Consider the following 27,107-nt stretch of genomic DNA (forward strand, 5'->3'; position numbering starts at 1 on the left):
GTGTGGCTGCACTCAAGAAGACTCTGAGGATGGCATGTTTTGCACCTTCAGGAGGTAGTCTCTTGTGTTCTGCAGTACTTTCTTCTCCATGGAAGAAGAAGAAGTGATACATAAATGATCTAATTTTTTCTCCATCATTGTCAATGCACTGCCAAACAGTACTAAGATATTTTTAATTTTGCTTTGTGAAAGCACGTTAGATTGTTAGTGTTTTAGGCAAAGAAAGTTAAACCTTTATGTCTGTGTGTATACAGCAGTCTTTCTAAGAGACAGCAGTGTGCACACATACATAAGAAATTGGAGTTTAAGAGTGTTATGGTACAGGGATTTCTTTATAATTTAAAAATGAATGCACATTCTTCTGGAACGTGAAATCAAAGTTATATAGTAATAGCTTAGCAGAAGAGGAAGCTAGTAAGTATTTTTGACTTGGCATTAAATTACTTTTTTGTGGGATTCGGTTGAAAATAGCTTGTGCTCACAAAAGATGATTTAAAAAAAATGCTTTCTCTTCTAAAAGAGCTGTTGTAATTTAGCAAGGTGGCTGAGGATCTTGCAGATATTTGAATTAATTAAAAAACTGAGTTACAGTGTAAGTTTTACAACAATCTTGGCACAGTACCTTGGCATATGCATAGCTGTTCATATTTTAAAATGTGAATTTTAATTGTTGCAGAACATATTTTAGGTGAAGAAACAGATGCAGAGGGGTTATAGGATTTGCTTTAGGCCAGAGTGGCAAAAACTAGAAGACAGTCAAAGAGTTTGTCTGAGAGATGTTTAGGTTTAGTTATTACTGGATAGTTCACTTTTAAAAGAAAAAAAAGTGTAATGCAGATGAATATTATGGTCTGAGATAAAGTATCCAACAAATCAGCACTTCAAGCCTGTTACAGTGTCTTTGGTTGGTCGCTTGTTTGTTTGTTTGTTTGTTTCAGTAGGTTGAGACCAAAGAGGAGTTTGTTGAAATAAAAAAGAGGGATTTGGAAAGGCTGACAACGGAGGTTATGCAGTTGCGGGATTTCTTACCCAAAATACTAAATGGGGATATCCTGGCGACATTCCAGAAACTGGAAGCTATTGAATCAAGTGAGTAGTACCGTGTTACAATCTATGACAGTTTCTGCCAAAACTATGAAGAAAAACTGTCCTACCTCTATAAATAGTTGCAGAGTTTGTAGAGGTGTTCCAGATTAAACTCTGACGTTCAATGACCACTTCAGGAAGTTAATTTGTTTGTAATGGAGAAAATTACAAACTGCACTAGAAGTAATTGGACATGTCAAAATAATAATAAAAAATATTTTGGTGCGCATAAAAGCATACCTATTTCAGGCAGTCAGAAAAGCTGTATCAGGAAAAAAAGTGATTTCTCTTTGAGAAAAGGCAAAAGTGTTCCGTTTTTCAAGATGTTACTTTAGATGCACAGGAAAAATCCATAGGAAATAGCTGTGGAGAAAAAGTTAAATGTAAAGGAAGAGATAATGTATTTAGCTTGTCATCTTTTTTTGGATTGTATGCTTTTCTTGCCATAAATATTAATTTAAAAAAAAAAAAAAAAAGACTGTTATACAGGTCTTCTTACTGGTGCCCCCAAAGTCCAGTTTTTCTGTGTTGTCCTTCGCTGTGCATTATTTTTGAAAAAATTCCACCACTCCCAACATGCCATCAGGACCAAATCTGAGTCAGCTCTATCCCTGGGGCCTGTAGCTTACATGCATGTAGCAGTGCATTTCACTTACTCTCCTAGAAGCTGTTTTTGTCTGAAAAGACAAGGGACAATCACTGAGACAGATTATAGGGAGTGTATCTCTCCTAAAATCTCAAGTGATTAATTGAAAATTAATTTGCAGCAGATGGCTAAGAAAGACTAAGATAGAACCTCAAGACCTTTCTCCAATACTAAATAATGTATTGTGGCAGAGCTTTCACCTGCCTCCATGATCCATTCTTTGGAAAGAAGAATGCCATCAAATCCTTACAGTGATAAGTAGACTGTGCCATCTTTCCTGCTGCCAGTCAAGACATTATCCATGTCACAAGAAGTGTCATAGGATCTGGAAATGTTCTCTATTGAAATGCATCAAGGACTGTTGCCACTTACATTAAGTGTTCAAGACCCTCAACTAGTCAGATCATTGTTTTTCCTATTTTTATCAGTCTCAAGGTTTCTCTCACTGATCCTTCTTACCCTTCTTGTGCCTGGCATCAAGAAGATGCTATCAGAGCCTTCCAGCAGCAGGTTTGTGGCATAAACACGGAGATTTTAAAACTTTCCTTCAAATGTTCTGCTGGCTAGCCAGCACTCTAGGTTCTTTGGAGGAGCACCTGGAGCTGAATCAGCCTTTAAATTCTCTTGAGCAGATCCCCACAGTGAGCATTTCACTAGCAGTAAAGGAGATTGTTTGAATATTTAGGCTCTTTTAAGTGTTTGCCTCTAGCGCTGGACAAGTCAAGCAAGGCCCATTCAGTTGTGAGAGTGATGCAGTCTTAAATAGCTTCAAGAAGCCTTGAGATCTTTGTCTGTTTCACTTCTATATTTAGGTCAAAATGGATATTTGTTTGCTACAGAAGCATCCCACTGGTGGTGTCTGAGATCTGACCTGGCAGCATTCAATGCAACCAACACTGACTTTTTGGGCTGGTGTCAAGGTCTTTGCTAAGGTTTTTTCCAGGGTAATTACTCATTTCAAAAAGAAAAATCAGTTTGGGTCTTACTGCCCTTATTGGGAAGAATGTTTGGCTCCAGGAATCTTAGAAAAATGGTTGCAAGAAGCTTTTTGTATTACTATGTGTATATTTAGTGGAACTCGGTCCACTGGGGAAATGTAAAAAATTTCATTTAACACATACCTAGAATTTGGATCAATAGAATTGGAATTCCATCAGTTATTGGTGTTCATTGCAACGGTACTGATTTTTCCACTTCCCAGAGCTTTGGGACTAGATCTCCTATCCAGAAAATCTCCTGATGTGACCTACAGCATGCATGAGACTGAACCCACCTGAAAAAATCTGAAATGTGGGCATCCTCTTAGCTTCTTGTGCCCATTGCCTTGTTCTGCTTTTGAGTCTGCTGTCTCTCTCACATCCAAATGCTTCTTCTTCCCAGAGTCCAATTTCTTGTTTGTATTAAGGATTCCATTTCATATTTCTTGCTCATCGAAGTTGACAGTGAAAGTTGCTTCTTCACTTGGGGTAGGGAGACAGCCTGAGCCTCAAGACTTTAGTCTAAAGAGGGAAGGAACTTTCTTACCCACGGTTGGGACTTGCAGGCAGTGGGAGAATGTGCTGGGCTTTCCTGTGTTCTGCTCAGGATCTCTGCGTGCAGGAGTCAGCAGCACAGCTGTGGTCTTTGGTGTCAGCAAAATGTCTGTTGCTGCATGTCAAGAGATCAGTTAGGTGTCAGGACTGGTGCATACGGCCTTGAATTCCCTTCAGAGCAAATGCCTGAACAGTTGCTAGAGCTGAGTGGGCATATTAGGGGGAGCTTCCAGGAATGAGACACAACTGCAAGTAGATCTCTCTTCATCAACTTCCAATATTACCTCATCTTTCCCTTTATAGAATGGACCTAGTTTCTCTTGACATAAAACATTGTGATACCTTAGAGAAGGTTAACACACCCATCTTTTATCTGGAGGACTTCAAAAGGGAGTGTTCTGTTAACACTCAGTGAATACTGTACCCCTCGCCTGGCTCAGTTTTGGTTCCAGGACCATTGAAGTCTGCCAGTGAATGATGTGGCACCTTTGTGTGGTTGCTGGATGTGCTGATACTGGATTCAGGGTGGATCCATTCTTTTGAAGGCTGGAGAGCTTGTTTCCTTACAGCGAGATTTTCACTGGGAGTTGAGTTCCACTGGATATACTTACCTGGCAAGGATACACGGTTTTTCAGTCTGCCGTTGGTAAGCAGAGCATATCCTACTCTGGCTTGAGACATCTGTCCATCAAGTGCTTAAAACCAATACCCACATGGTAGTAGGTCCAGGAGACTGAATTTACTTGATGGAAGGAAAGAAAGTTTCTTACTGCTGACCAGTTATTCCTCAAAAACTCAACTGATCCATTCTCCCCTTCATTCTTTTCTTTTGGATTGCAGGTTGAAAAGACTGGAGTGCTTGGAGAGGATGCCTATTTACATGCTTGTTCCCTAGGAGTGGCCCTTGCCTTGCTTTTTTGGTTTCTGTTAAAAAGTCTTACTGTTGAGGGGTTAGAATCATGGAAGGGCTGAGTGTAAATAGTTCCACCTCTTTACAAAAGCTGGTTGTAGCTAGAATATCTTCTCTTATACCTGCTATCAAAGCAATGTGTATGTATTTGAGATGATAATGTTTTGTCAAAAAGAAAGGAATTTAGTTCCAAATAATGTAGAATTACTAAATAAAACTAACCCAAAGCCTTTGAATAATAAGGACTGTTTTAAAAATTATGTTATTTTTAAACAATTGAATTTGATATGCTTTTTGGTAAATACACCAAAAAATATTGACCACTTGTGAGGGAAAGTATTTGAAGGGTGTTAAGCCATTGGCTATACTTACGTGACCAAGGGTATGGCACTGAAGTGGGGTGTAACATGTTATTAAGCTAACCAAAATTACAGCCGATGCTGTTTGGGCATTAGTTTTTGGAATTACTTAAGTGTGTTTCCTTTTTTTCAGGAATTTTTTTAATCCTAAGCATCCAGAGCCATGGTTTTTAAAGTAATATACAATACACAGCCACTGTTAAAAATGTCCTTCACAGTGATTTTTTAAAAACAGACCTCATGATCATGAAATACAATTTCACTTGATTAACTTTTCACTTGATTTCCATTTACTAAAATACAATGTCTAAATTGGAAAGTATTTATGATAAAAACAGAGATTATTTTTTTAAGGGAATTGTAAAATCTGTTTATCAATTACATAATGTTTAAATAGTTTGTAATTTCTTATAATATTTTAGAAACATTAATTTAAAATGTTGTATTTTGTTCTTACTATTAAAATAAGTTGTACATTGTAAATTTTCACTATATTCACTGATACAGATACTAGACATGAAAACCATCTTGAAAACAAAGAAGTAGAAAACTGAATATTTTATTTTTTTTAAATCCCCGAGGAGCTGTAGCCCAGCTCCAGAATGGTGTCATATCGACACACAGTTACTCAGCAGCCAAATGTGATTCTTTCAGTCTTTCCCAATTTTAAATTGGAAATACCATGTTCATTTAGCGTCTTTAAGAAGTTAAATGAAGCATAGTACAATACCGCAGTTTAGCCACAAGGAGGTGGTGTAACACAACCAAATATTTGAAGGACCTAATTAATGTTCATGGATTCTTTAGTGCAAGTCGGTTTGTCATAACTTACTGCTTCGTTTATCTGATTTATCCTATCACAGACATGGAGAAAAAGGAGGAGGAAATAGAGCAGCTGAAAATGGATTGTGAACACTTCAAAGCCCGTCTGGAAACTGCCCAGGCAGATTGTATGAGAGAGAAGAAGGTATATTTGCTGTAGGAGTATTGGTATCTGTATTCTTGAGTTTCAAGAACAAAAGCAATAGTGATCAGGTTTTCATATTCATGTCACTAAATACATCCTCAGCCTGAAAACAACCTGGGTTTTCTACTCATATAGTCAGGTGTTGAGTACATTGCTCACCTACAGGTTCAGAAGTGATGCTTTTTTCCCCCTTTGATATTTGTAGAGCAAAAGGATCAATATTCTAACTAGGCAAAATATAATACCATACAGTACCAAAAAGTATTCAGTGTGTACACATAGAGGTACAGCTGACAGTTTGTCTCCTGTTTCCCTACATAACTCTTGCATACCTGCATAGATGTGTGAGGTGGAGGGTTGCATTGCAGTCTTCTCAGCAGGGTTTGTTTTGATCTGTGCAAAGTTAAAAATCGACCGTTACCATTTTGTTTATATTAAAATATTGAAGTAAAACATGGGATATATGTGAAGGTTGTGGGGTAGCTGGTATCAAAAGGTCCTTCATGGAATCAGTTCTCTTGAATTTGATGTAACTATAAAGTATTTCAAAAAAGGGCAACGGACGATAATGTAAGCAACACATGTACAGAATGAAACTGGCTTCTCTTTTGGTTTGCTGTAAGCTGTGTAACTTTGTTTAGTTTTAATAGTCTTTTTCAATGCACCTATTGATCCAGTTGCCATGTACAGCTATGAGTCAAAGAACAATTACAGGGCTCCTTTTACTCTGTCAATATTGTATTTAGTGAATATGAGAGGAGAGGTTCTTAGCAATGAAGGAATAGCAAAGATGGTGACTTGTCAGACTGTGGGTCTTCTGTGAAGCTGTTGGGGTTCAAGTAGGATCACACAGGCCAGTGGCTTAATTTTTGAGGGAGTTGTGAATATTTGTTGTTCATTTCCTCAGAGCTGACAGCTGTCCTCAGTAGTCAGCAGAAGCTCACTTCATTGGGGTTCTAGAGTTAGCACCTGTCAGCCTTGGAATTGCATAAAGAGAGATGAATCTACAGGAGTTATTTTGAAAAGGAACAAATGAAGAATTCAGGCATGCAGTCTTAGGGCACATCTGCATGGGCAAGTCATTCTGGAATGAAGTTTGGTATGAATGTAAAGTATGATGAAATATTTGTCTATCTGGATATTCCTTACCTTAAAATAGGTATGGGACAGCTAATGCAGTTTGGCAATAGGTTCTTGCTTAGTTTTGCTGTGCACCTGGGTTTTTAGTTGTATAAGCATCCAGGATGAAATCTCTTAAGTTTTAATGTTGTTGCTTTAGATATTAGTGAAGTGGGTCTCACCCTTTATTCATGCTTAGCATGAATATTATTGCAAAACAAGTAACAGGTGGTTTAGGTTTTTGATTTCTTTTGGGTGAAAGTTTTACCTAAAGCATGGATAGTTTACTAAGAGTAGTTGTATTGGTGTTCCTGACTAAAGCTCTTCATATCTTTGTTGTACAGTACATACTGGTTGTCTAAATGGCTTCTGTTAAACGCCACAAAGGTGTATTTGTCTGAGTGGATTGTGCTTGTGTAGATTCTGAAATTTGTTAGCTGTTTGAGATAAAAGAAGGTGGTGTATGTGTACGTGTGATTTTTCTTCCTGTTAATAACTGTGTGGTGTTCTTATTTCGTTGCTGTTCTTCTATAGACATCCTTGTATATAGTTCCTGAATTATTTTCTATTTATCTTCTGAAGGAAAAGGAAATGATTCACTGAAACAAACATAAAATAAACACATTTTCTAGCTGAGCAGTGCTTAGCGGTCATGAATCAACATCTTGCATTCCAAAATTTCTGTGCAGTGTTGCATCACTGATTATGGAATTGCCGTGCTTTCTGAACCTGAGTAAAACTTGAAGTGCCCATGTTATTCTTGGCTAACATCTTCTTTGTCTGTCTCTTCATATTTATGTACTTAAGCACTGCTGTATTCTTGTGCCTGTACTCTTTCCTGAAGATGGTGGTGTTGCACAGCACAGTGATTGCTTTGTGATGTGAGCTCTCAGGAGTGTTGCTTCCAGCTAGGTTATTTTCTTTTGCAGGCTCCTTATTTTTTCCTGGCTCTTGCATGTACTATTTTGTTTTCCTTGCTTAATACCTTTGTTCTGATGTTGCTTTTGATCTATTAAAAATTCTGGCATTTCTTGTGCTGGCTTTGCATCCTTGTTGGGGGATCTTGCTTTGGTATTACTGAGTTTTATGTCTTACTATTCAGTATTGGCACCCAAATGCAAATAAAATATCTTAAAAGATATATTTTCCTAAGACAAGGACCATGCAGAAAAGAAAGACAGGGACAATATGGAGTGAGACAGGAAGGTGCCTGTGGACATTTTGTTTATGCATATGGTGGCAGGAAAGTTGATAGGTCTAGCAGTGAGTTATGCAAAAGGTAAATTTTGGCTAACTTGCTTAAAAAAGATCAAAGTATTAAGAAATAAGAAGCTTTTCCTGACTTTTCTGCCTAGGGGGTCAGCAGCAAAATATCTGTGTTTTGCATATATTAAACTGTAAGGTGAAAGAGACTCCAGAGAGTAAACATGCACAGAAATCTGCTTGATAAATTCAATTTGAACTTTACAGATCCCAACTTATGTGTTTTGCTAGCAGCAGGATAAAGCAATGCAAATCAGGTTGTCAGATGTGACACAGGAAGCTAGGTGGGTACTTGATGACAGAGTACAAGCATCTTTTTATTGGTTGATGTCATGTTATGTAAATTTTCAGATGAGTTTATGGTTCTTTTCTTTCCAAATCCTTAACACAAAACATTGAGGTGAACCCTAAAATGACAAGATACTTATTTTAACTTACCTTGATGGGGATACATGGTTGGAAGTTCTGTTTACTGTTTTTCAAAATTGACATAGAGAAGATACTTTCTCAGTATCCCAGACTTTGTCCTGACTAACCACACAGGCCAGGCTGGGCTGAGAAGGGTGTTTCTGCTGTGAATCTGAAAATCCTGTGCACACAACATGGACAGAGCAAGATTCTTCTGTTCTTTTGACATAGTATAATCTGCGATTCTCTCTCTCTTTTAATACTTGAGTTACCTTCACTTTTCTTGATTAGCCTTATCTTTCCTTGCAGCACTATCTTAATACCACCTCCCTCAGAGTTAGCAGAAAGCCCCCACCCACCCTGAGAGACTGCAGACTGTGGTATCTCTTCCTTGATCCCACTGTCCACACTAGCTCTGAGCTGAGAAGTGCAGCAGCTACACTACCCCTTTGGCAGCTGGCAGGAAGCCAGTGACACCTACAATCATACCTAATCTCATGATACTCTCCTGGCCAACTTCCCATGTGACTGGAAGAAGTACTGCCAAATTGAAGTTGTGCCCTGGTTGTGTTGAATTCCTCTTTTCTCCCTTTATGCTCAGTGGCAAGGACCACTGAGCAGCTCACTTCAGTAAAGGGTGCATGATGGTGCTTGGGCTTTCTTGGTAAAATGCCCTCTAAACTTCAAAACTTAGCTGTGTTTTTCTAGGGGCTCTGTTTTACTTTGCTGCTGCTGATCAGGAATGTGTCAATAGGAAAATATTGGAAGAGACACCAGTGTTTATCCTAGATAACCAGCAACTCGATCGTGTTGGTTAAGGCACAAGTCTGTTTTGAAAAAAACAAACTGCCCTCCCTTTCTTTAAAGGTGTTTCCAGTATGTTTTGTAAGGTATCTGGAAAGGCTGATCTCTGATGCTGAAATCTCTTCTCTCTTAAAAAGACAAGTAGCTATTTACTTAGGAGGAGTAGACTCTCCTATCAGACTTCTTTAGGTGCCATTCAGTCTCGGTGGATCACTTGGTCTGACCTTGTGGACAGGCTTCTGGTTACTGTCAGCTTCCACAATGTATTCTACTAAGATATAGCTCAGGAAAGAAGGTATGCATCTGCTGCATGTTTGCCACCCCACACTCTTCCCTCCTCCCATTGCATATATGGCCATGATGTTACTTGTTCTGGCTCGTAGCCTAGAAACTTGTTTTGGCTGATATGAAGCACAACCAAAATTTCCTTCTGTTATTACAGGAAAAACTAGACCTCCGCCAGCAGCTGAATGAGGCAAAGCAGCAGCTCCTGCAGCAAGCAGAGTATTGCACAGAAATGGGTGCAGCAGTGTGTACATTGTTGTGGGGTGTATCCAACAATGAGGAAGCTGTTAAAAGCATTCTAGGAGGAGTAAGTATCACAGGTGAATATGTATTGGTGATAATGCTGCTAGGGCTTTAAAAATAAGGACCTTGTGCTGCAACACATTTTAGTATAAGGATATATTTCAGAACCTAATTGGACAGCAAAAATGTTCCCTAAATTGTATATTCTTTGGGAAAGCATCTATTCTCATTTAAGAAATGTTGGAACTATAAAGTGTTAGGAAGCAGGCTGGGAATAAATGCAGTAATGAATTATTACATGACCAAACAAGAATGATCTGTTTTCCACCTTGTAGTTACACTGGAAGCAAGGCTACAGTTAACAAAATGTAAATATCTTTGCAAGCCAACAGGAGAAGAAAATAATTCTTGAGCATGTGCAGCAGTTCCCATGCCTGTAGAGAGCTTGGATGTGATACTTCCATGGAAAAAAGACAGATCCATCCATTCTCAACTTATTTAAATCTTTGTGCTGCCTTAATACTTTATAATGAGTCTTGGAAATTTAGAGAGCCTAGCTGCTCTGCATCTGGTGAATCTTATTAAATCTTCAGTATTAAATGTGGACAGGTAGCTAACTTGAAAAGAACCCAAAACAACAACAGTTACAGATAGTAGTAATAGTACAACTAACAGTTTCACTGCCAAATGCAGCTGATGGAATTAGGAGGGATGAGAAAACAAGCCTGATAAAAATAAGATTTTCACTCTTGTCACAGCCAACACGAGAGGGAATTGTATTAACTCTGAGTCTGATGCCACAGTTTCTTCTGGCTTGATTTTTTCAGTGGCATAATGAACAGCTGAGTGAATACATGCACCAAGATACAATTGCTACCTTATATTGAAAGCTGTACAGTGATAATTTTGGTGACAAATTCTGATGATTCAAGAGCCAAGCAGCAGCTGTTACTATGGGGAAAAAAGTCTCTAAATACACTGTATAAAGCAGTTAAATAAAAAAAAAAGACACACAGGCAGGTAGTACAAAGCCCCATATAGCAACAAAAACAGTATAAAACTACATTCCATATTTTCAGAACAGTTTATATATACGACTTGACAATATTTAGTGACTAGCCCTTGTTTCTTGACTTGTTAAACAGTTTTGGAATGGTATGTTGCCCACAAAATGCTAGCAGTGATGAAAATGGCTGTATTTTACAAGATGAGAGCAAAGTTAGTGGAAGCCTTGTTGAAAACGGTCTTAAGTATGAAAATTAAGTAGAATAAACTAAAAACAAAACCAATACATGATCATTTGTTCAAAGGTAAAAAGCCCAATTATGAAGATGCAATACCTTTGTTTCTTCGCATATTTGAAATACCAAGTACTTCTGCTAAAGTTATTCCTAGCAATCATTGAAGCCCATTGAACTGGTGAAGGCCATAGCAACATTTTTGGGCATCATTTTCTCGTGATGGTGCACATGATAAGAAGCATGCCTGGAGTTGCAATAACATTTCCACAACATGGAAAAATGTAAATGGATTGTATGGCATTCCATCAACCACAGATTGCAACTGGCAATGAGTCAGGTCATTAAAACATGATGGAGATTTGTCATAGAAGGTTTTTGGTTTGGGTTATTTTTGGATAAGTCGTACCTTGCAACATCTTCCCCTGTCCCCTGAGAAGGTGCAGTGAACTACAGAAATGTATAAGCACATCAAGAGTGCTTTGAAGCTGTTGCTCATATTGAAGCATGTGGAGAGGGTGGCATCAATGAAAAAAATTCCACGCCTTAGGTGACAATGCTCAAGCTTTTTTCACTCTTTGCTCAGAAACAGAAGTAGGTCTTTCATACAGATCTATCATGCAGATTAGTCCCAAATGTCATTTCAGTCAATATACCATTTGTGTTGTATGGGTTGGGAGAGTCAAAACTCAAGCAGCAAATTTGAAATGTAGCGCAAATAGTTTTCAAGGTAGTAGGGGGGAGATGACTATTGTTTCTGCGCATGCTTGGTGTTTCTGGAGAGACATCCAGAGAAGCAATATGAGAGAGTTTTCAAGAATGCCTACCTATGTGTGCCCAAATAGAAGTAAATTAATTCCAATAAGATTATTTTAGATGTCTTGCTGAAAGCTTCAACAGGACAGGGCTCTTACATGGAAATACAAACTGAAGGTTTGGTTTCAGAACAACATCAAGGCTTGTTTCAATGTGAGAAATTTTGGATCCTACAAGGTGGTCTGCTACTTCAGTTGTCTGCTGTGATGACAAATGACTTTATATTTTATGGCAGCATTTTTGCATGTTTACTGATGTTTTCATGCAGGAGTTACTTGGAGACCAAAGAGCTCATGGCACCATCTGAGAACAAGCACCTTAATGGCTGCTCTCAGAACTGTCCTTACCTTGACGTCTGTGGGCAAGACATTCTTCAGTCCCATGAAAATACTGTAAAGCTAGTAAGAGACTGTAGAGTACGTAATGTTTGCTATTTATAAACTCGATTGGTCTCTGCTCCATCTCCTCAGACTTCACTGCTAGTTAATCAATGGCTATTTCACCAGTGGCATCTCAAGAGGCTGGCACATAGAAGATTGTGCTTATTTCCTGTGCATGCCCTTGTAAAAAGCCCCTCCCCAACTTTCCTGTAGGCCCTTCAGGCGCTGGAAGGCCATTATAAGTTCTCCCAGGAGCCTTCTCTTCTCCAGGCTGAACAACCCCAACTCTCTCAGCCTGTCTTCATAGGAGAGGTACTCCAGCCCTAAGGTCATCTTCATGGCCCTTCTCTGGAGTTGCTCCAACAGCTCCATGTCCTTCTTGTTTTGGGGACCAAAGAGCTGGACACAGTGCTCCAGGTGGGGTCTCGAGAGTGGAATAGAGGAGGAGAATCACATCCCTCGACCTCCTGGCCGTGCTTCATCCGATACAGCCCAGGATGCAGTTGGTTTCTGGGTTGCAAGTGCACATTGCTGGCCAATTGCTTCTTGAACTCCAGCCACTTCTTACGTTAGAATTGCCATCTTTGAGATGTGGTGTCCTTAATAAGTAATAAAGTACATTCAGCACAGGCAGAAGTGCACACATGCACTTTTCCCCATTCTCTTTCCCCACAATTTCTTAATTCATGTTTTTCTGGGAACACAGAATCATCTGTGAAGATGCTGGGTATTGCCTGATCCTGCTTTTCACATCCCGGTGCTGGAGTCACCCCCACAGGAAGTGTACATCTTTGATGTGGTGAATGTGCAGCAGTGGAAGAATAAATGTTATCAGTAACTTTGCACATACTGTGAAACTAGTAGTTTTGACAAAATATTAAAATTTTCAGTAATTTTGCAAGATTAATAACTGTTCAGGCATTTCTCTGGCTGTCCCATTGGGTTACTGGCAGGAATGACTGAAAGTTTAAGCTGTTTTGTGAAAAAATTGGCAGTATTATTAAAGACAGTAGCAAACCTAGCATTATAGGCTCTCTGCTATGCTATTTTTATTATGAAAACCAGCATCCTTTGTGCAAAATAGTGTTACATCAATGTTACAATTTTACGGGTCAGAATCATTAATAAACAGAAACAGTTCTCTCTATCCTCCTCTGTTGCCTCTGTTAGTGCCTCTGACCAGCCTCTTTGACCTGCCCAGAGCTTTGTACCAGGTGGCTGGTTCTTCAACCAAGATATCCCAAATGGAGCAGTTTTCCAGCTGAGTGTAGAAGCCTGTGCAGCATAATTATAGGCTGTACTCCTGCTTGTATGCTCTGGTGTGGTGATCATCTTTCTCAAGTGACATTGTTGACTTAATTCAACTTGTGACTCAGGGAGAGACCTCTGTTTCCTTTTCTAAAGAAGTACATAACCAGTTGTTCTCCATCCTATTATTTTCCCACTTTCCTCCAGTATGCCAGTTCTTCTTGATGGTGTATTTGAATCCTGAATCCTGTTAGGATCCAGTGGAATTCTGCCTTTTTTTTTTTTCTTTTATTTAACTTGTTTTCTTAGGAAGTTCATATCAAGTCACTACATGAGGCTGCTCTCTGGTCTTCAGCTGGATAGGCTTTTGACAAAAGCAGTAGCCCAGGTAAATGTGGAACAACTGATGCAGCTATTGCAAAGTGAAGGGATATCCTTAGTTTTGAAAATAAGCATTACTACTTCTATTATTGTAGGTTTAGGAGGTGAATGTGCAGTGATAGAGTTTTACAAATAAATGTAACATTGGGTAGTTTCCCGTATTATTCTGAGGTAATGGTTTCAAATATTAGGGGACCCAAACATGTCACTGAGTGCATACCTACTAATTTCTGTTCTTTTTTTAGTGACTGGATGCTTTAGAAATTTTGCATATTGGCCAGTTTTACTGTAGCATCTAGTAATTGTAGTTGGTGTACTGTGTATAATTGGTTTTCTTCCTCCGTGATTGCAGAGTAAAGCAGTAAAGTTTTTCACAATCACTGCACAGACCATGGAGAGCTTTGTGAAGTCATTAAGTGAAGACATGAAACAGCAGGATTTGGATTCTGATGAAAATCAGTTTGTATTGGCTTTGGCAGGGATTGTAACAAGTAAGTTAATATTATCTCAAAGAGCATTACGTGGGTACTGTGAATTTCTGTATTGACTTACACATGCTGCCATAAGTACAGCTTTTCAAAGCCAGGTATTTAGTCAATGTTGATATCATGGGTGACTTTTAAAGTTCCTAGTAGATTTTGTCATTGACACTTCTGTGACGGGTTGTGCTGGCTGTGACACAGTTAAGGATTAGAGGGGTAGGAGCCATTCAGTTCTGAAATTCCCTAACACATCCCTTCAATCTGGTGTAAAACAAGTGCCATTTTACTAGTCATGTATGCTTGCCTTGTAAATGTCAAGCAATTTACTTTCTGAATCATCAGGAATGCTAACATCTTCGAGATGTATGAATTGCAGATGATGCTAGTAGATCAGCCCTATCTTAAGGTATGTCCTCAGCATTGTGAAACTGCTTAACAATTTTATTGCTGTCAGATGGAACCACTTTCACTGTCCGCAGTCCATAGTGCTAAGAGAAGTAAAAGTTAATAAGCCTGATTTCCATACTAAACAATTCTTTTTAGGGTCAAGAAATAAGTAGGGGCACAGAGATCTATATTAGTATGATTTCCTTTGGCTTTAAAGACTATGAGAAATGGGGTCTATATGTCATCTGCAGTTTTGTGAAGCCAAGCAACAGTTAAGATGACACTATTAACGACATAATGCAAGATAGATGAAATAGTGGGTATTTATACAAGTAACTGAATCTTGCATTGACCAGCTTTTTTGAATGTGCTGTTTTAGGTGTTGTGGTGCCATTTAAGATTTTGTAATAAAAACAGTATGTGATGCATTATGCCACTGTACCAAGGTGGGATTAATTTCTCTCCTGTTGCTTTACTGAAAACAACAACCAAACAAAAAAACTAAAAAGCAATGCAAAAGTCAAGTCTGAACAAAGGAAATGTTTTAAGGCTTGGGGTGGGAGGGAGTGTGTGTTGGGATTCTGCCTGAAGAGGAATCAGGATGGTGGAATGAAATCTTGCTTCACTGAAGCTGATATAAATTTTGCTGGCAAATTTGATGTTCCCCAAATTTCTGTCTTTGTGATTTGAGAAATGGGTTGCTGGAACTCAAATGTTAAAAAGGTTGCAGTCAGATGAATGATTTACAAGGTGCCAGTTTAATTTTCCTAGCTAAGCTTTAAAGTAGTATCACACTAGAATAATAATGAGGAGATAATGAATTGCCAAGTATCCAGAAGTTAGAAAACATCAGAGGTTTTCAGTGCAGTCTTAACACAGCCCCATGTGTTACAACAATGTTGTTACAGTCTTTAATTATGTGCCATGTCCATAGTACCACTGCTCCTTCTGAGATTAAAAAGGCATCCTGGTGCATAGGGGAGAGGAAAACTGGCTGCATGGAAGAACTGTGTCATGTGGCAAATCCTCAAACTTGTGCTGAATGGTAGTCTGGGGAACAATGTTCTGACACTAGTTGTGTACACCACACTTCGCTCATTTGGAGAAGGCTTAGCCAGTTGCACAGTACACAGAAGCTTGGGTTGCTGGAAGATACCTCTTGCACATAAGCAAAGTAAGGGTCGAGTGTAAGGGAAAGTCTGCTTTGGAGTGGTAGTCTGTGGAAATGTTCTTGCCTTTTGGTTTGTGCATAAATGATGCAGTACTTGCAGAGAGGTAGGAAAAGAGCTTTTGAGTAGATGACCATGAGTGTTTTGGTTGTGTAACGTGCCAGGAATATTGGATCGAGCAATTATAAAACAATCTGCTGTCTTGTTTATTTCAGGTGGGACCTATAATGGTAAATTTTGTTTCACAGTATTTGCAGATGAATCCAATCTTTTGTTTTGTAATTCACTGTGTTGCTATTAGGATACTGGCCAACCTGAATAAATATTTTAATTACCAAAGTGGAATTATGAAGGAGTTTGACCAGTGTCATTTTCTGCCTCGTTATTTGCTATGTAGATGAATACAGCTTCAAGTTTATACAGATGCCATACTTCATTCTTCACAACTGACCTATTGTTTTAGTGGTCACGATAATAAGCATCAACTTCTGTTTGAAACATGATTTTTATGGTGGTATTTTTTGTTCTCTCACAGATGTGGCTGCGCTGGCATGTGGCCGTGAGTTCTTAGTTAGTTCAAATTGTGAATTACTGGACACAATGATGCACCTCCTGGGACACATGAAGCCAGGACTCTGTACCAAGTTTAAAGTGTAAGATGACTTTTGTCTTCTCCTTTCAGATGAAGTGCATTATCTTGCAGTGGAGGTCACAGTAATGACAGCCGTTTTCCCCACTCCCATTATTTCCTTTCCTGGAGAGGAAACAGTTTTTGGAAACTTTCCACAGTAGCATTCCTTGTGGATATACTAAGCTTGGCTACAAGGTTAGCTTTGTCCAGGTTTTGTGTCTCTTCAGAAGTCTCTTAAGCACCATAATATTGTAGACATGAGCATGGGTGCACTTTATCTTAGCAGAGGGTCATGGGTTTAGGGTCAGATAAGGAAGGTATGAGGTCAAGTTTTAAAGCAGAGAGAATGTAGGATATGTGGAATCATATTTATTCCCTTGCAATATGAAGACTGTCTGTAAAATACTGCATGTGCTTAGTGTAAAAAGTGTGTTATGTATCTGCTAAAAGCAATAATTAAATTAGTTTATGCTACTTGGTCACCAGAAGCACCATGTATTTATGTTTGTAAAAGGTGCAGCCTATAAAGGGACGTTGTGATACAGCATTGTAAAGAAAAGGCCACGTTCACAGTTCAGATGCTGGGAAAGTTGTACTTTCCAGCTAGTGGAGAGAGAAAATAAACTATTCCCTTTGCCTTTTTCTCAGAACTGTTACAAGCTGAGGTTATATGGCCTTAAGTGAGCAAATTACCATGACTTAACAAGCACTTGCTCATCTGCTAAGATGTGGGCACTTGCCCTGTACACCTGGTTGATTTGTTTGTGAAGATGGCTTAAGCCAATGTGACTTTATTTCATAAACTGGGAAGTGGGAGGGTAGAGGGTGGAGGGAGGCATACACTAAGAATTCATACCCAAGCCAACTGTCACAGCTCAGCTGACAAACAGCAGCCCTGTCAGCCACAGCAGCATGACTGCACCCATGCACACATTTAGGCAACTTGTACCTGATAGGCATGAAATCAGTCCTGGTCTTAACTTCAGACAGGTTTTATCTTGCCTAACCTCAGCTATCAGAAAGCTCGATTTGAAGTATCTGCTAACTGTCTGGGCTTCTTCCCACAGTCAGTGGAAGGAGATGGTGCTGTCAGACAATCACTCCCTCAGCCTGTGTTAGGGAGAAAGAGTTGCCCTCTGAAGTGCTTGCTAGCAACACAAAAAAACCCAACACATAAAAAGAGGGCCTATACTACTTCAGAATCTGTACAGAAAAGAGAAGTAGCAAGAGAGGACTTAGGTTTGGGAGGAGAGGAGAGTGTTCCTAAACACACACACAAACATGAACACAAACACACACTTTGAATTTCAAGTGAATGTGTGTCTGTGGGTCCAGATAAATTAATTTTTATAATCTGCGATTGTATTAATGTAATTGGACAAAGTAATTGGATTTGAGGGCTTTCCTTTTGAATTGATGTTCTGAGTGTTTTTTAATTACATTTCAAAATCTGCCTGCTTCGCAGAAGAATTACACATGATCATATAAACTTGGCTACCATATAGCAGCACTGATAAAATACAGCTAAAGCAATCCCATGAAGTGGCTAGGGATTCAGCAGGGGCCAGCCTTTTAAGTTTACAAATTGAGTGAAGCTTAAAAAAGAGGTTGCACAACGTATTTGATAAGTGACAAATATTAAGCATATGTTACAATAGCTTGAATTCCAGTCAGTGATAGAGTTCTCTGATGTTCCACAGAGCAAACAATATTTTTTCTTACATTGAACTTGCCATTTGATTAAAAAAAAAGCTATATTATGACATAAGAGTAAATGCCAGAAAGGAGATTTCTTCCTGGCCTTGTCATGGAACAAGGGATTCTAATTTCCTCAACTATTTTAGTGCAAAATGTTTCCCTTGTGTTTGTCTTCCATGTCCATGGTCAGGTTGCTTTTTTATCTACAAGCTCCCTATATGTCTTGTCATTGTTCAGTTCTTAAAACCCATTACTAACACCAGATCTCTCTTTCCTGACCTTTTGGGGGACTTTCCACTCTCCTAGCCTACCAAAGAAGGGGTTTGGGGTTGGTTGTTTTGTTTTTAAACTGTTCTCTGCATGTAAGGCTTTTTAGCTGCTTGTTTATCCTAAATAATGATTTTCACAAGAAAATGAGTCACAAGAAGTCCCTTTCCTTCCTACTGTAAGGAACATAAGGCACTTCAAAAAAAACGATGATTGGATAGTTAACAGAAAATTTCAAAGTTATGTATAGATTACTCTGGAGTCATCCTAAATACTGTTTAGACACATATACATACATACATACAGACACATTTTTAAGACTATACCTCATGGATGAAAATATCTTTATTTTGGAAATGTAATGTATTTTTCTCAAAACATCACCCTGGTACTACAGGGAACGACCTCGTCAACTTAAATCTGTGAAAGAAAGCACTTGGTGTGTTATTTGCAAGAATATGTTTGTACTTTGCTCAGTTTTGAGGTTTTACAATGCTTTTCTGCATTTTCAAAAATATTTTTATTTATTGTGTCACAAATCGGGGGAAACTTTGAGTCTCATTCTACACACAGCAGTATCAGAGATGATTAAGAGAGGATACCCAAGGCATCTACAGGAGTGCTGGGATTGAAATGTCTTGGGTGTCTTTGCCTTTCTGAAATAGCAGTAGTGTGGAAGACTAGGTTTTCTTCTCGTTGGTGTAGTATTTGCTCAACATTTGTAATTGTTAGGCAAGTAGTTAGCATTTACACAATTGTTCATAACTTTAGTTAACTTGTTAGGAGTATTTAATTTTGTTTATGTAGCCATCCAACGTAGCCAGTAAAAATAGGTACTTTTTTAGTGCATTTTATGTACTGTTCTCGTGCATTAAGCAGATGAGAAGGCGCTTTAGTTGTGCTTTTAGTTCTAGATTTTAAAGAAAGCTTTGACAGATACAGTAGTACAATACATTAATTAAATTTGTCTTACCTGATAGGAAGACTACAAAGTGCAAACTAAAAAACCCTCCAATTAAAAAAAAACAAGAAACCAAACAGAAAATATTGTTTATCCAGTAATTGTATGTGTTGGGTTTGCTTCAATAAGCACTTCTGCAATAATTTTCACAAAAAATACTTGTTTGGGATGTGCAAATTCTAGCAGTAAAGGTGATATAAAAAGGCCTGGAAATGCTTCTGTTATGCTCAGGGGAGTGTGTTTAACTAGTAATAATATGCTACTACAATGGCTTGTGAGGTGGGTTGTGTCGTCTTCTGACACTCCAAAACCACAGCACTTCCCTGGATCACCACCACCAGTCCCTGTTGTCTGCACAAAGCAAACAAGTAAAATAAAAATACAAACATAGCAGTATCTTTTTACGTCACTGTATTTCTAACTGCAAATGTCAAACAGATTAAGGATGAGTGGCGTTGTCAAGAAATGCTAACACTTTCTATTATAAGATACTGTTTTTTTGCACACTTTCGTTCTGATTGTAGGTAATTTTGGCTGTCCTCCTTTGTCAGGGTTTGGATTCTGGAACCCAAGTAAGAGCAGCAGAGCCTGTGTAATAAGGAGTGTATGGGCTTTACAAGCTGCACATTCAGTTCCACAGCACCCCTCCCTGCTTATTGTTGGCCACTGATACAGAGCATTTAATAATCTGCTATTTCTTCTTCCAGCTGCTAAGAGCCTAGGTGATCAAACTCACAAAGGTGCAGCACATAATAAAAGTTGTGCCTCATTGCAGGCTGAACTGAGTTGTATTATTTCCTGTTCCTGCTTTCTGAAGGTGTGCATGGAGACTGTCTGAAGGTCTGATGGTGGCATAGTAACTTAAGCCATGAAAACTCGTTTGAGAATTGCATGTGAGGTGTGAAGTTCATTTGGAATAGCATTATTTCTCTCCTGTTTGGAAGAGGTGGCAGTGCAGTGATGAGCAGGTTTTTCTTGGTCTTGTGACATAGCAGCCATCAAGATGGCCTCAGACTGTTCTACCCAATTCCTGTTTCTCTGTATTTGTATTGTATGCAACCTGGCACCCTGCTGTGCGTGGGTATGATGACATGTTCCATAAAGGTTAGGAGAGCTCTGGTCATTCATCTTCCCATTGTCCAGAAAATTGACTTGTGTGTTACCATCTTTGAAAAGAAGTAAAAAAGCAGTAACATCCATCATAGCACATCATAAAGTGCACTAATGCATTCTCCCCTCAGCTATTCCACATCTGTAGAGATGATCTGCATAAAAAGCAGAACAGGAGAACATTGCTAGAAGGATGAAATAATTTGTAAGACAACTTTTGACTCCAGAGAGCAGCTCTTTTTCCAGGCTCATCAGGGGCCTCTTGGCTCAAAGTTCATGGTACTACAGTGATCTGATTTATTTGAAAGAGGCAGAGCATTAATTTATTTTGTTAATGTCAGCGGGTTTTGTTTTTTTTTCCGGATGCTTTCTGCTTTTGAGTATTAGGTCATATTCCTGTTGGAAGTTAGAGGAAAATGGAAATAGTTTTTGTTAAGCCCACTAAGACTTCATTTAGCTGAAAAATAATTTTCTCCACCAAGCCCCTAAAAACCTGTATCAGAAATGTGGAAGATAATGTAACAACATTTCCACTTTTGTGGTCTTTTGTATTTTTATTTTGTCATTTACATGTTAACGTGCAAGGCACGATCTTGTTTCTGGTTTGTCAGAATTGCTGTCTTAGTTTTTTTTAATGCTCAGTTAAGAAAATGTTTTCTATTTGTCAAACCATAAAGCTTTTCTGTTACCTGGAAGACAGGTTATGGGTTCTCTCCTCCTTCAATGCCAATTCTCATAATAAAAGACCAAAACAAATCTCCTTCTGGGGAAAAATTCATAAAAATTACAGCCTTGAGTGGGCCCAAATTTTATTTGGAAATAGTTTTGAAGAGGTGCAGGCGAGAGGACCATTTGGCCCTTGTTACCCTGGTGTTCATATATCTTAAGAGCACAGTTTACAGCCAAATTGAATTCCAGTGTTACTGTTTTGAAAAAAGTAGTTCCACTTGTACATTGGACATCATCAATCTGTATTTGTGAAGGTAGGGTAAATAGGAAAGTCAATGATGACATTTTAAGAGACAAGCAGTCACTTTTTTCACAGTGGGATCTCACTTGATGGTACAGGCCTGCCTGACTGCAAGGGGCTGGAGAGCAGGCAGAGCAAGCTGGTTCTCTGCCTTCCACCTGCAGCAGAAGGGATGAGTCTATCTGAGAAGAGTGTGTGCTAAGCTGAGCTGCATCTAGTAATACTTTACTTTTCCCTCCTTGAGGCCATCCCCTTCTTCCAAATGCTTCTGTAGGCATAGGAACTTCTCCTGCCAGCAGAGAGAGACTACACTGGTATTTGCTGTGCGCTGGCTGTGTATTTCATCTGCACCTGTTTGCATGAGGAAGAGGAGGGTGCTTGAAAGAGGACAGCATTAACAATGTGTCTGTTTCAGCTGACTGCAGGGTCAGCATTTGGAAAGCCTAGTGTTGCACAACCAATGAAGCAGAGACTTTGACATTATTTCTAGTACTCAGTATTCACTCTTGCTTTCTGTGTTTCCTAGTGTCCCTTTTATTTGTCAGGGCAAGCAGCTTATGTGAGGTGATCATCTGCCCAGTGAGGATCATCACTACAAACTCTACTGGATAGGTTGTATGGTCACGTAAAGCCAAGTCCTGGTTTAGCCCATTTCACATAGTTAATCCCATGGAGATTGATGACACTCTCTTACTTTTGCTTGGGATATTTTTCCATGTGTTTGAAATATGTGATTTAATGGTAGAAACAGGGTTATGCACAACATGGTTTATGTATAATTTGAGGCACTTTTACCAAAGTAGAAATTATAGAGTTCTGCATCAGTACATGGTTGGCATAAATAGCAAAAGATGCCAAAACATGTAAAGAAATCAAAGGACATCACATCTTTTTTTTTCCTTCAATTCTAGGCTAATGCTAATGTCACTTTACAATGTGAGTATCAACTTGAAAGGCTTGAAGTACATCAGTGAAAGTCCAGGTTTTATTCCTTTGCTTTGGTGGCTATTGAATGGTAAGTTGCTCTGAAAACTTTGTAAATTGTAACTTTGGGGGTTGTAGATTGGCAAAAAGTGTTAAAAATAACAAAAGAGAAATTTGAGTCTGTAACCTGATTATCACAGAATCATTTTGGTTGGAAAAGAGCTTTAAGATGATTAAGTCCAGCCATTAACCCAGCACTGCCAAGGAGCAATTATTATGTATGGATTTTGTCAGATTAAAAGTAAACAAAAAGGGCAAATAGCTAGAGGGAGATGTGCATTTCCCACAACATTTTTGGCACTGTATGTTATATTCCACTAATATAAAGTTTATGGATTTAGTAGTAATAGTAGTATTAAGAAGTAGTATTAAAAATAGGGAATGGAGAAATTTAATCAAGTGGATTTAAAAGCCACCTGTGTCTTCATCTACTAATTTTCAAATAAAAACTGAAAGGAAACTACATGTGAGATCACTACCATTTAACAGAATGTAACTATTGGGGCACATTTTGGGGATAGAAGCCAACCTGTGTAACTACACTCACCTGTTAGAAGAAGAGAGCTGAAGAGAGGCCTTGTGCTCTAATAGGATTTGCACTTGCAGGGCTTGAACACTATTCCCAGCTTTGCCTTTGGCCAGTGCAGGGCTGCAAGGACGTCAGTGACTTCCGTGGCCACTGTTGGGTAGATGAGTGACATCAAGGCTCTGCTCTTTCAGAGGCTTCAAATCCCTGCGTGGGAGCCAGCAGAGATTGACGTTGCCAGCGTGCGTTGGACTTGGCTGGCAGCTGTGTGCACAGTTTGTAAGGGACAATGGGGACAGAAGTAAGGACAGAGCCATGACGCTATCCTGCCTAGGAACTGCTCATAGAATTGATCTCTCTTTGCTTTCTCCAGTTTTTGTGGCTTGTCTATGAGAGATTTTGGTGTGCAGATCACAGGACTGGGGAGGTTACCCATCCCAGCACTCTGTGCTGCTATGCAAAACTGTGCTAAATAAAGCTAGTAAATACTTGACAGCAGCTGAAGTGAGAGAGGTTACATCTGCTTTTTCAAAGAATTAATTTGATATTGAAGTTTTGGAAATGCTTTGATTTGGGCTGGTAAACTGGAAGCTACTTGTACTGCTCACAGTTCCCTCAACTTTTACAGAAAGTGTAGTTACTTGTGCTTCTCACCAAGATTTTTCTGCTTTGCAATGCCAGTGGCTCTTTTTTCTGAGATTTTTAGAAAATAAAGCAATCCTTGTGAGACTCTTGAAAAACACCAGTTTCATAGTTGTTTTTTTAAAAAATATAGGTGAGAAAAATTGCATTCTCAGAGAACTAATGTGAATGCATGATCCTTTGTTCTACTATGCTTGGAAATTTAACATTAGTCCAGATTTTCCTTTTACTGTATGTTTGGTTAATATATACATAAACTTTTGTTTTAGAAAAAAAACCCACATGAAAAAAAACCCAAACTCAAACCACTCTCAAAACCCCTGAGTTCTCAAAAGTGTTCTTCTAAATGTAGTGATAAAACAAAGAAGCTAATCATTTGATGTAGTCTATTGTTTGAAGAAGGCTCCTAGTTCATGTAAGAGGATGAAATGGGGCACAGTTATAATTAATTTGCATTTGCTAGTGGAAATAAGAAACTGAAAGGCTACTCTGCATTTTGAAAGTGTTAATTTTGTATGGCTGGATTGTAGAAGGAAGGACAGGCATGGGTAATTCCTTCACTTTTTGATAATCAAGTTCTCCAGTTACAGCAAAGGAGGAAGATTCTCAGATAAACCACATCTGCTGGTTAAGATTTCTGACTTTGGTGAAAGTCTGTTTACTGTCAAGGGAGCGGGCTGACTGGTTTGTGTATCAGATGAGAGGTCAGATCCAAGAGCCAATCCTGTTCCCATAATTTTGCATGAGATCTCTAGAGTTTTCTCTACATTTAATCTGGTTTTAAATGTTTCAGCTTGCAAAACTTGGTAGCTTTCTCCTACACTTGTTCCTCTTCTGTTTCCGGGGCCAGAATCTTCAGCTTCTGCTAGTCATGATTCAGCTTATAAGCACCTGGAGCTGCTACAGCATAAAGTCTTAATAGTTTTTTCCATACAACAGAGTAGAGCACTACATTCTGCTGGCAGGGTATCCTGTATATGCTGCCTTCCTGCAGGAAGCTTCTTCAAAGAGTGTTTTTATTAAGGCTTAGGAGATGATTCAGCTTTCCACAGTTCTGTAAGCTTTATCATCATTCCCACTAAGAAAGGCCCCAGAAATTATCCTCTGACTTTTTTTTTATTTTCAGAGAATCATCCTGTTTGCTTTTCCATTGTCAATCTACAAGTGTCTATGACCTCAGCTTATACATCAAGGTCATTTTTCTTCACTGGCTTGTAGGCTGCTGATAAATCTCTCCAATTCCTTCTCTGAATTCTCAGTCTCTGCTCAGTTTTTTTTGTCCCCTAAAGAAGAATATCCTTCCCATTAAGTGAAGAGAGAAAATAATAAACCTGATTTTCTTTATTTCACTTTGTTGTATCTGAAGCAAAGAGGGTTGTCTAGCAGGCTTTTTGAAGAGGCAGATATATGCCTTGACATTGAGTACATGGATTGGAAGAGAAAGGAAGAAAAATCTAATAAAGATTTCTAGTGGATTAAGAATATTAACAGCAAACTGGTTTCATTTGTCCTACTTACTGTCTTTGGCAAATTTGAATGAACTCATATGACTTCCACTTGCTAACAAGAATTCTTAATAGCTCTTTCTGCTGGAGGCTGTATCAATCTCTGGTTAGTTTTTTTTTGTCCCCTAAAGAAGAATATCCTTCCCATTAAGTGAAGAGAGAAAATAATAAACCTGATTTTCTTTATTTCACTTTGTTGTATCTGAAGCAAAGAGGGTTGTCTAGCAGGCTTTTTGAAGAGGCAGATATATGCCTTGACATTGAGTACATGGATTGGAAGAGAAAGGAAGAAAAATCTAATAAAGATTTCTAGTGGATTAAGAATATTAACAGCAAACTGGTTTCATTTGTCCTACTTACTGTCTTTGGCAAATTTGAATGAACTCATATGACTTCCACTTGCTAACAAGAATTCTTAATAGCTCTTTCTGCTGGAGGCTGTAGTGATAATAGGAGAAAACCAAATGTTTGACACACTTTTTGAAAGCAAGGCAGATCTCTCTTGTTTTAACATTTTATGATGTGGGCTGGGTTTTTTTCAGCCTTTTTCTGTCTAAAAGATGAGCACCCTTTAATGAGCTACACTGATCACTGAAGATACCCTAATAGCTTACGGTGCTATTATATTCTTGCAAAGGTATTGGCCATGCCTTCCTCTACCTTCCCAGCTTGGTGCCAACATAAAACACGTGAGTGATGACTCAGGTTTCTGTTGATGGAGCAGCTTGTGGGATCATTAGAGTTCTTTTCTTGTAGAGCACCATTTGTTTGCAGAGCAGCTGTTCCCATCTTGGAGGCAGCGTTAGTTTTCACCATCAGCTGGTCTCCCTGTGTGCATGTCTTGGCCAAGGATTTTGCATAACTTTGAAATTTAAAGAAGCCCTGTCCTCACCAATAGGAAAGAAGTTACATAATTTTGGGTAGAAACCCACCTGAGGTTTGTCAATATTTTTTTCTGGTGCATTACATCTGTAGATGCAGTAAGACTTTTAATTCTGTAATTCCCAAAGAGATAGACTGGGACTTTTCTCTGCCAAGGATCTTCTGAAGAATAAGAAGTGGCAGTCAGCTCAGTATTAATATTAAAGACTAGATTTATGTTTTTAATTTTTGGTCATACAGAACATCTACCAACAAATGAATGTTGGAGAAAATGGGCCTGGGCTCTTTTCTGGTGTTGGTTTTTGATGGATTGTGGGGGGTTTTTCCCCCAATTTTCTTTGAATGCAGTTTAAAAAATTGTTCTCCTTGGATACATGAGGAAGTGTGGAATTCAGACGGACTATGGTAGTGACATTTCTCATCTGTAATTGGGAAATTGCTCCTGGTACTCCATTTAACAAAAGACGAGAACTATGACTAATTTTAGATCTTGCCCTTCAGTTTCCTCCACTGCAGTTCTACATGGAAATCTAACCTTGTTTATCCAAATTCTTTGCAAATCATGATCTCTATTACAGGTGCCTGTATGATGCACATTCTCATTTCACTAATGCTTCCTGCAACATTCAATATTTGCTTTTAATGACTAACCTTGAAGGTTTCTAATTCCTTGCTTTTCTTTTAGAATTGGTTTATAGCTGTGTTTTTGAAAATTCAGGTTATTTGCTTGGCAGCATGTTATTTAAAAGACATCTGGACAAACAGAACCTCCTATTTATAAACTGATGTCTGTATTAAAACAAATTTTGGTTTATGAATCAAAACCTCAGTTTGTAGTCCTTCCAGTGCTCAACAGTTTCATTCTCCTCAGACTACGAAACTAGTCTTTAAAAGAGGATTGCCCTTTAAGACCACAGCCATTTTCTTAAATGCAGAGATGTCAGCTCTGACGCAGAAAGTCCCTGAACCACAGTTAGCTGATAGGCTGGAAGAGTGGCCAGGGGAAGTCCTACTGAATGCTTGCCCTTTTTCATACTCCCCTCTAAGCAGCTGCTGCAAATGATACTTGCCCAGATGGAGCTCTGGCTGGGTGCAGTGTGGCTGTCCTTGCCATCTCAGCAGGAGTTTCTTGACTAGACCCTCACCCTGCCTGACAGCAGGCTCATGTAAACTGATGTTCTCCTTTGGAGCACAATGTTTCTACTTTT

At 38.8% G+C, this 27,107-nt stretch overlaps 1 protein-coding gene across 1 annotated transcript in view; it reads left to right on the plus strand.

Annotated features, from left to right (window-relative positions):
• The first annotated feature begins 700 nt into the window (after positions 1-700).
• Positions 701-27,107, plus strand: part of HSF2BP (heat shock transcription factor 2 binding protein) — a 30,855-nt gene continuing 4,448 nt past the window's right edge. The window contains 7 exon segments of the mRNA XM_009998174.1: positions 701-763; positions 897-1,089; positions 5,397-5,500; positions 9,537-9,686; positions 14,038-14,176; positions 16,259-16,376; positions 22,272-22,375. Of these exon segments, the coding sequence (XP_009996476.1) occupies positions 701-763; positions 897-1,089; positions 5,397-5,500; positions 9,537-9,686; positions 14,038-14,176; positions 16,259-16,376; positions 22,272-22,375 (871 nt within the window).

Source organism: Chaetura pelagica, unplaced genomic scaffold, assembly GCF_000747805.2.
Source record: "Chaetura pelagica isolate M959 unplaced genomic scaffold, ChaPel_1.0 scaffold360, whole genome shotgun sequence".
NCBI classification, from domain to species: domain Eukaryota; kingdom Metazoa; phylum Chordata; class Aves; order Apodiformes; family Apodidae; genus Chaetura; species Chaetura pelagica.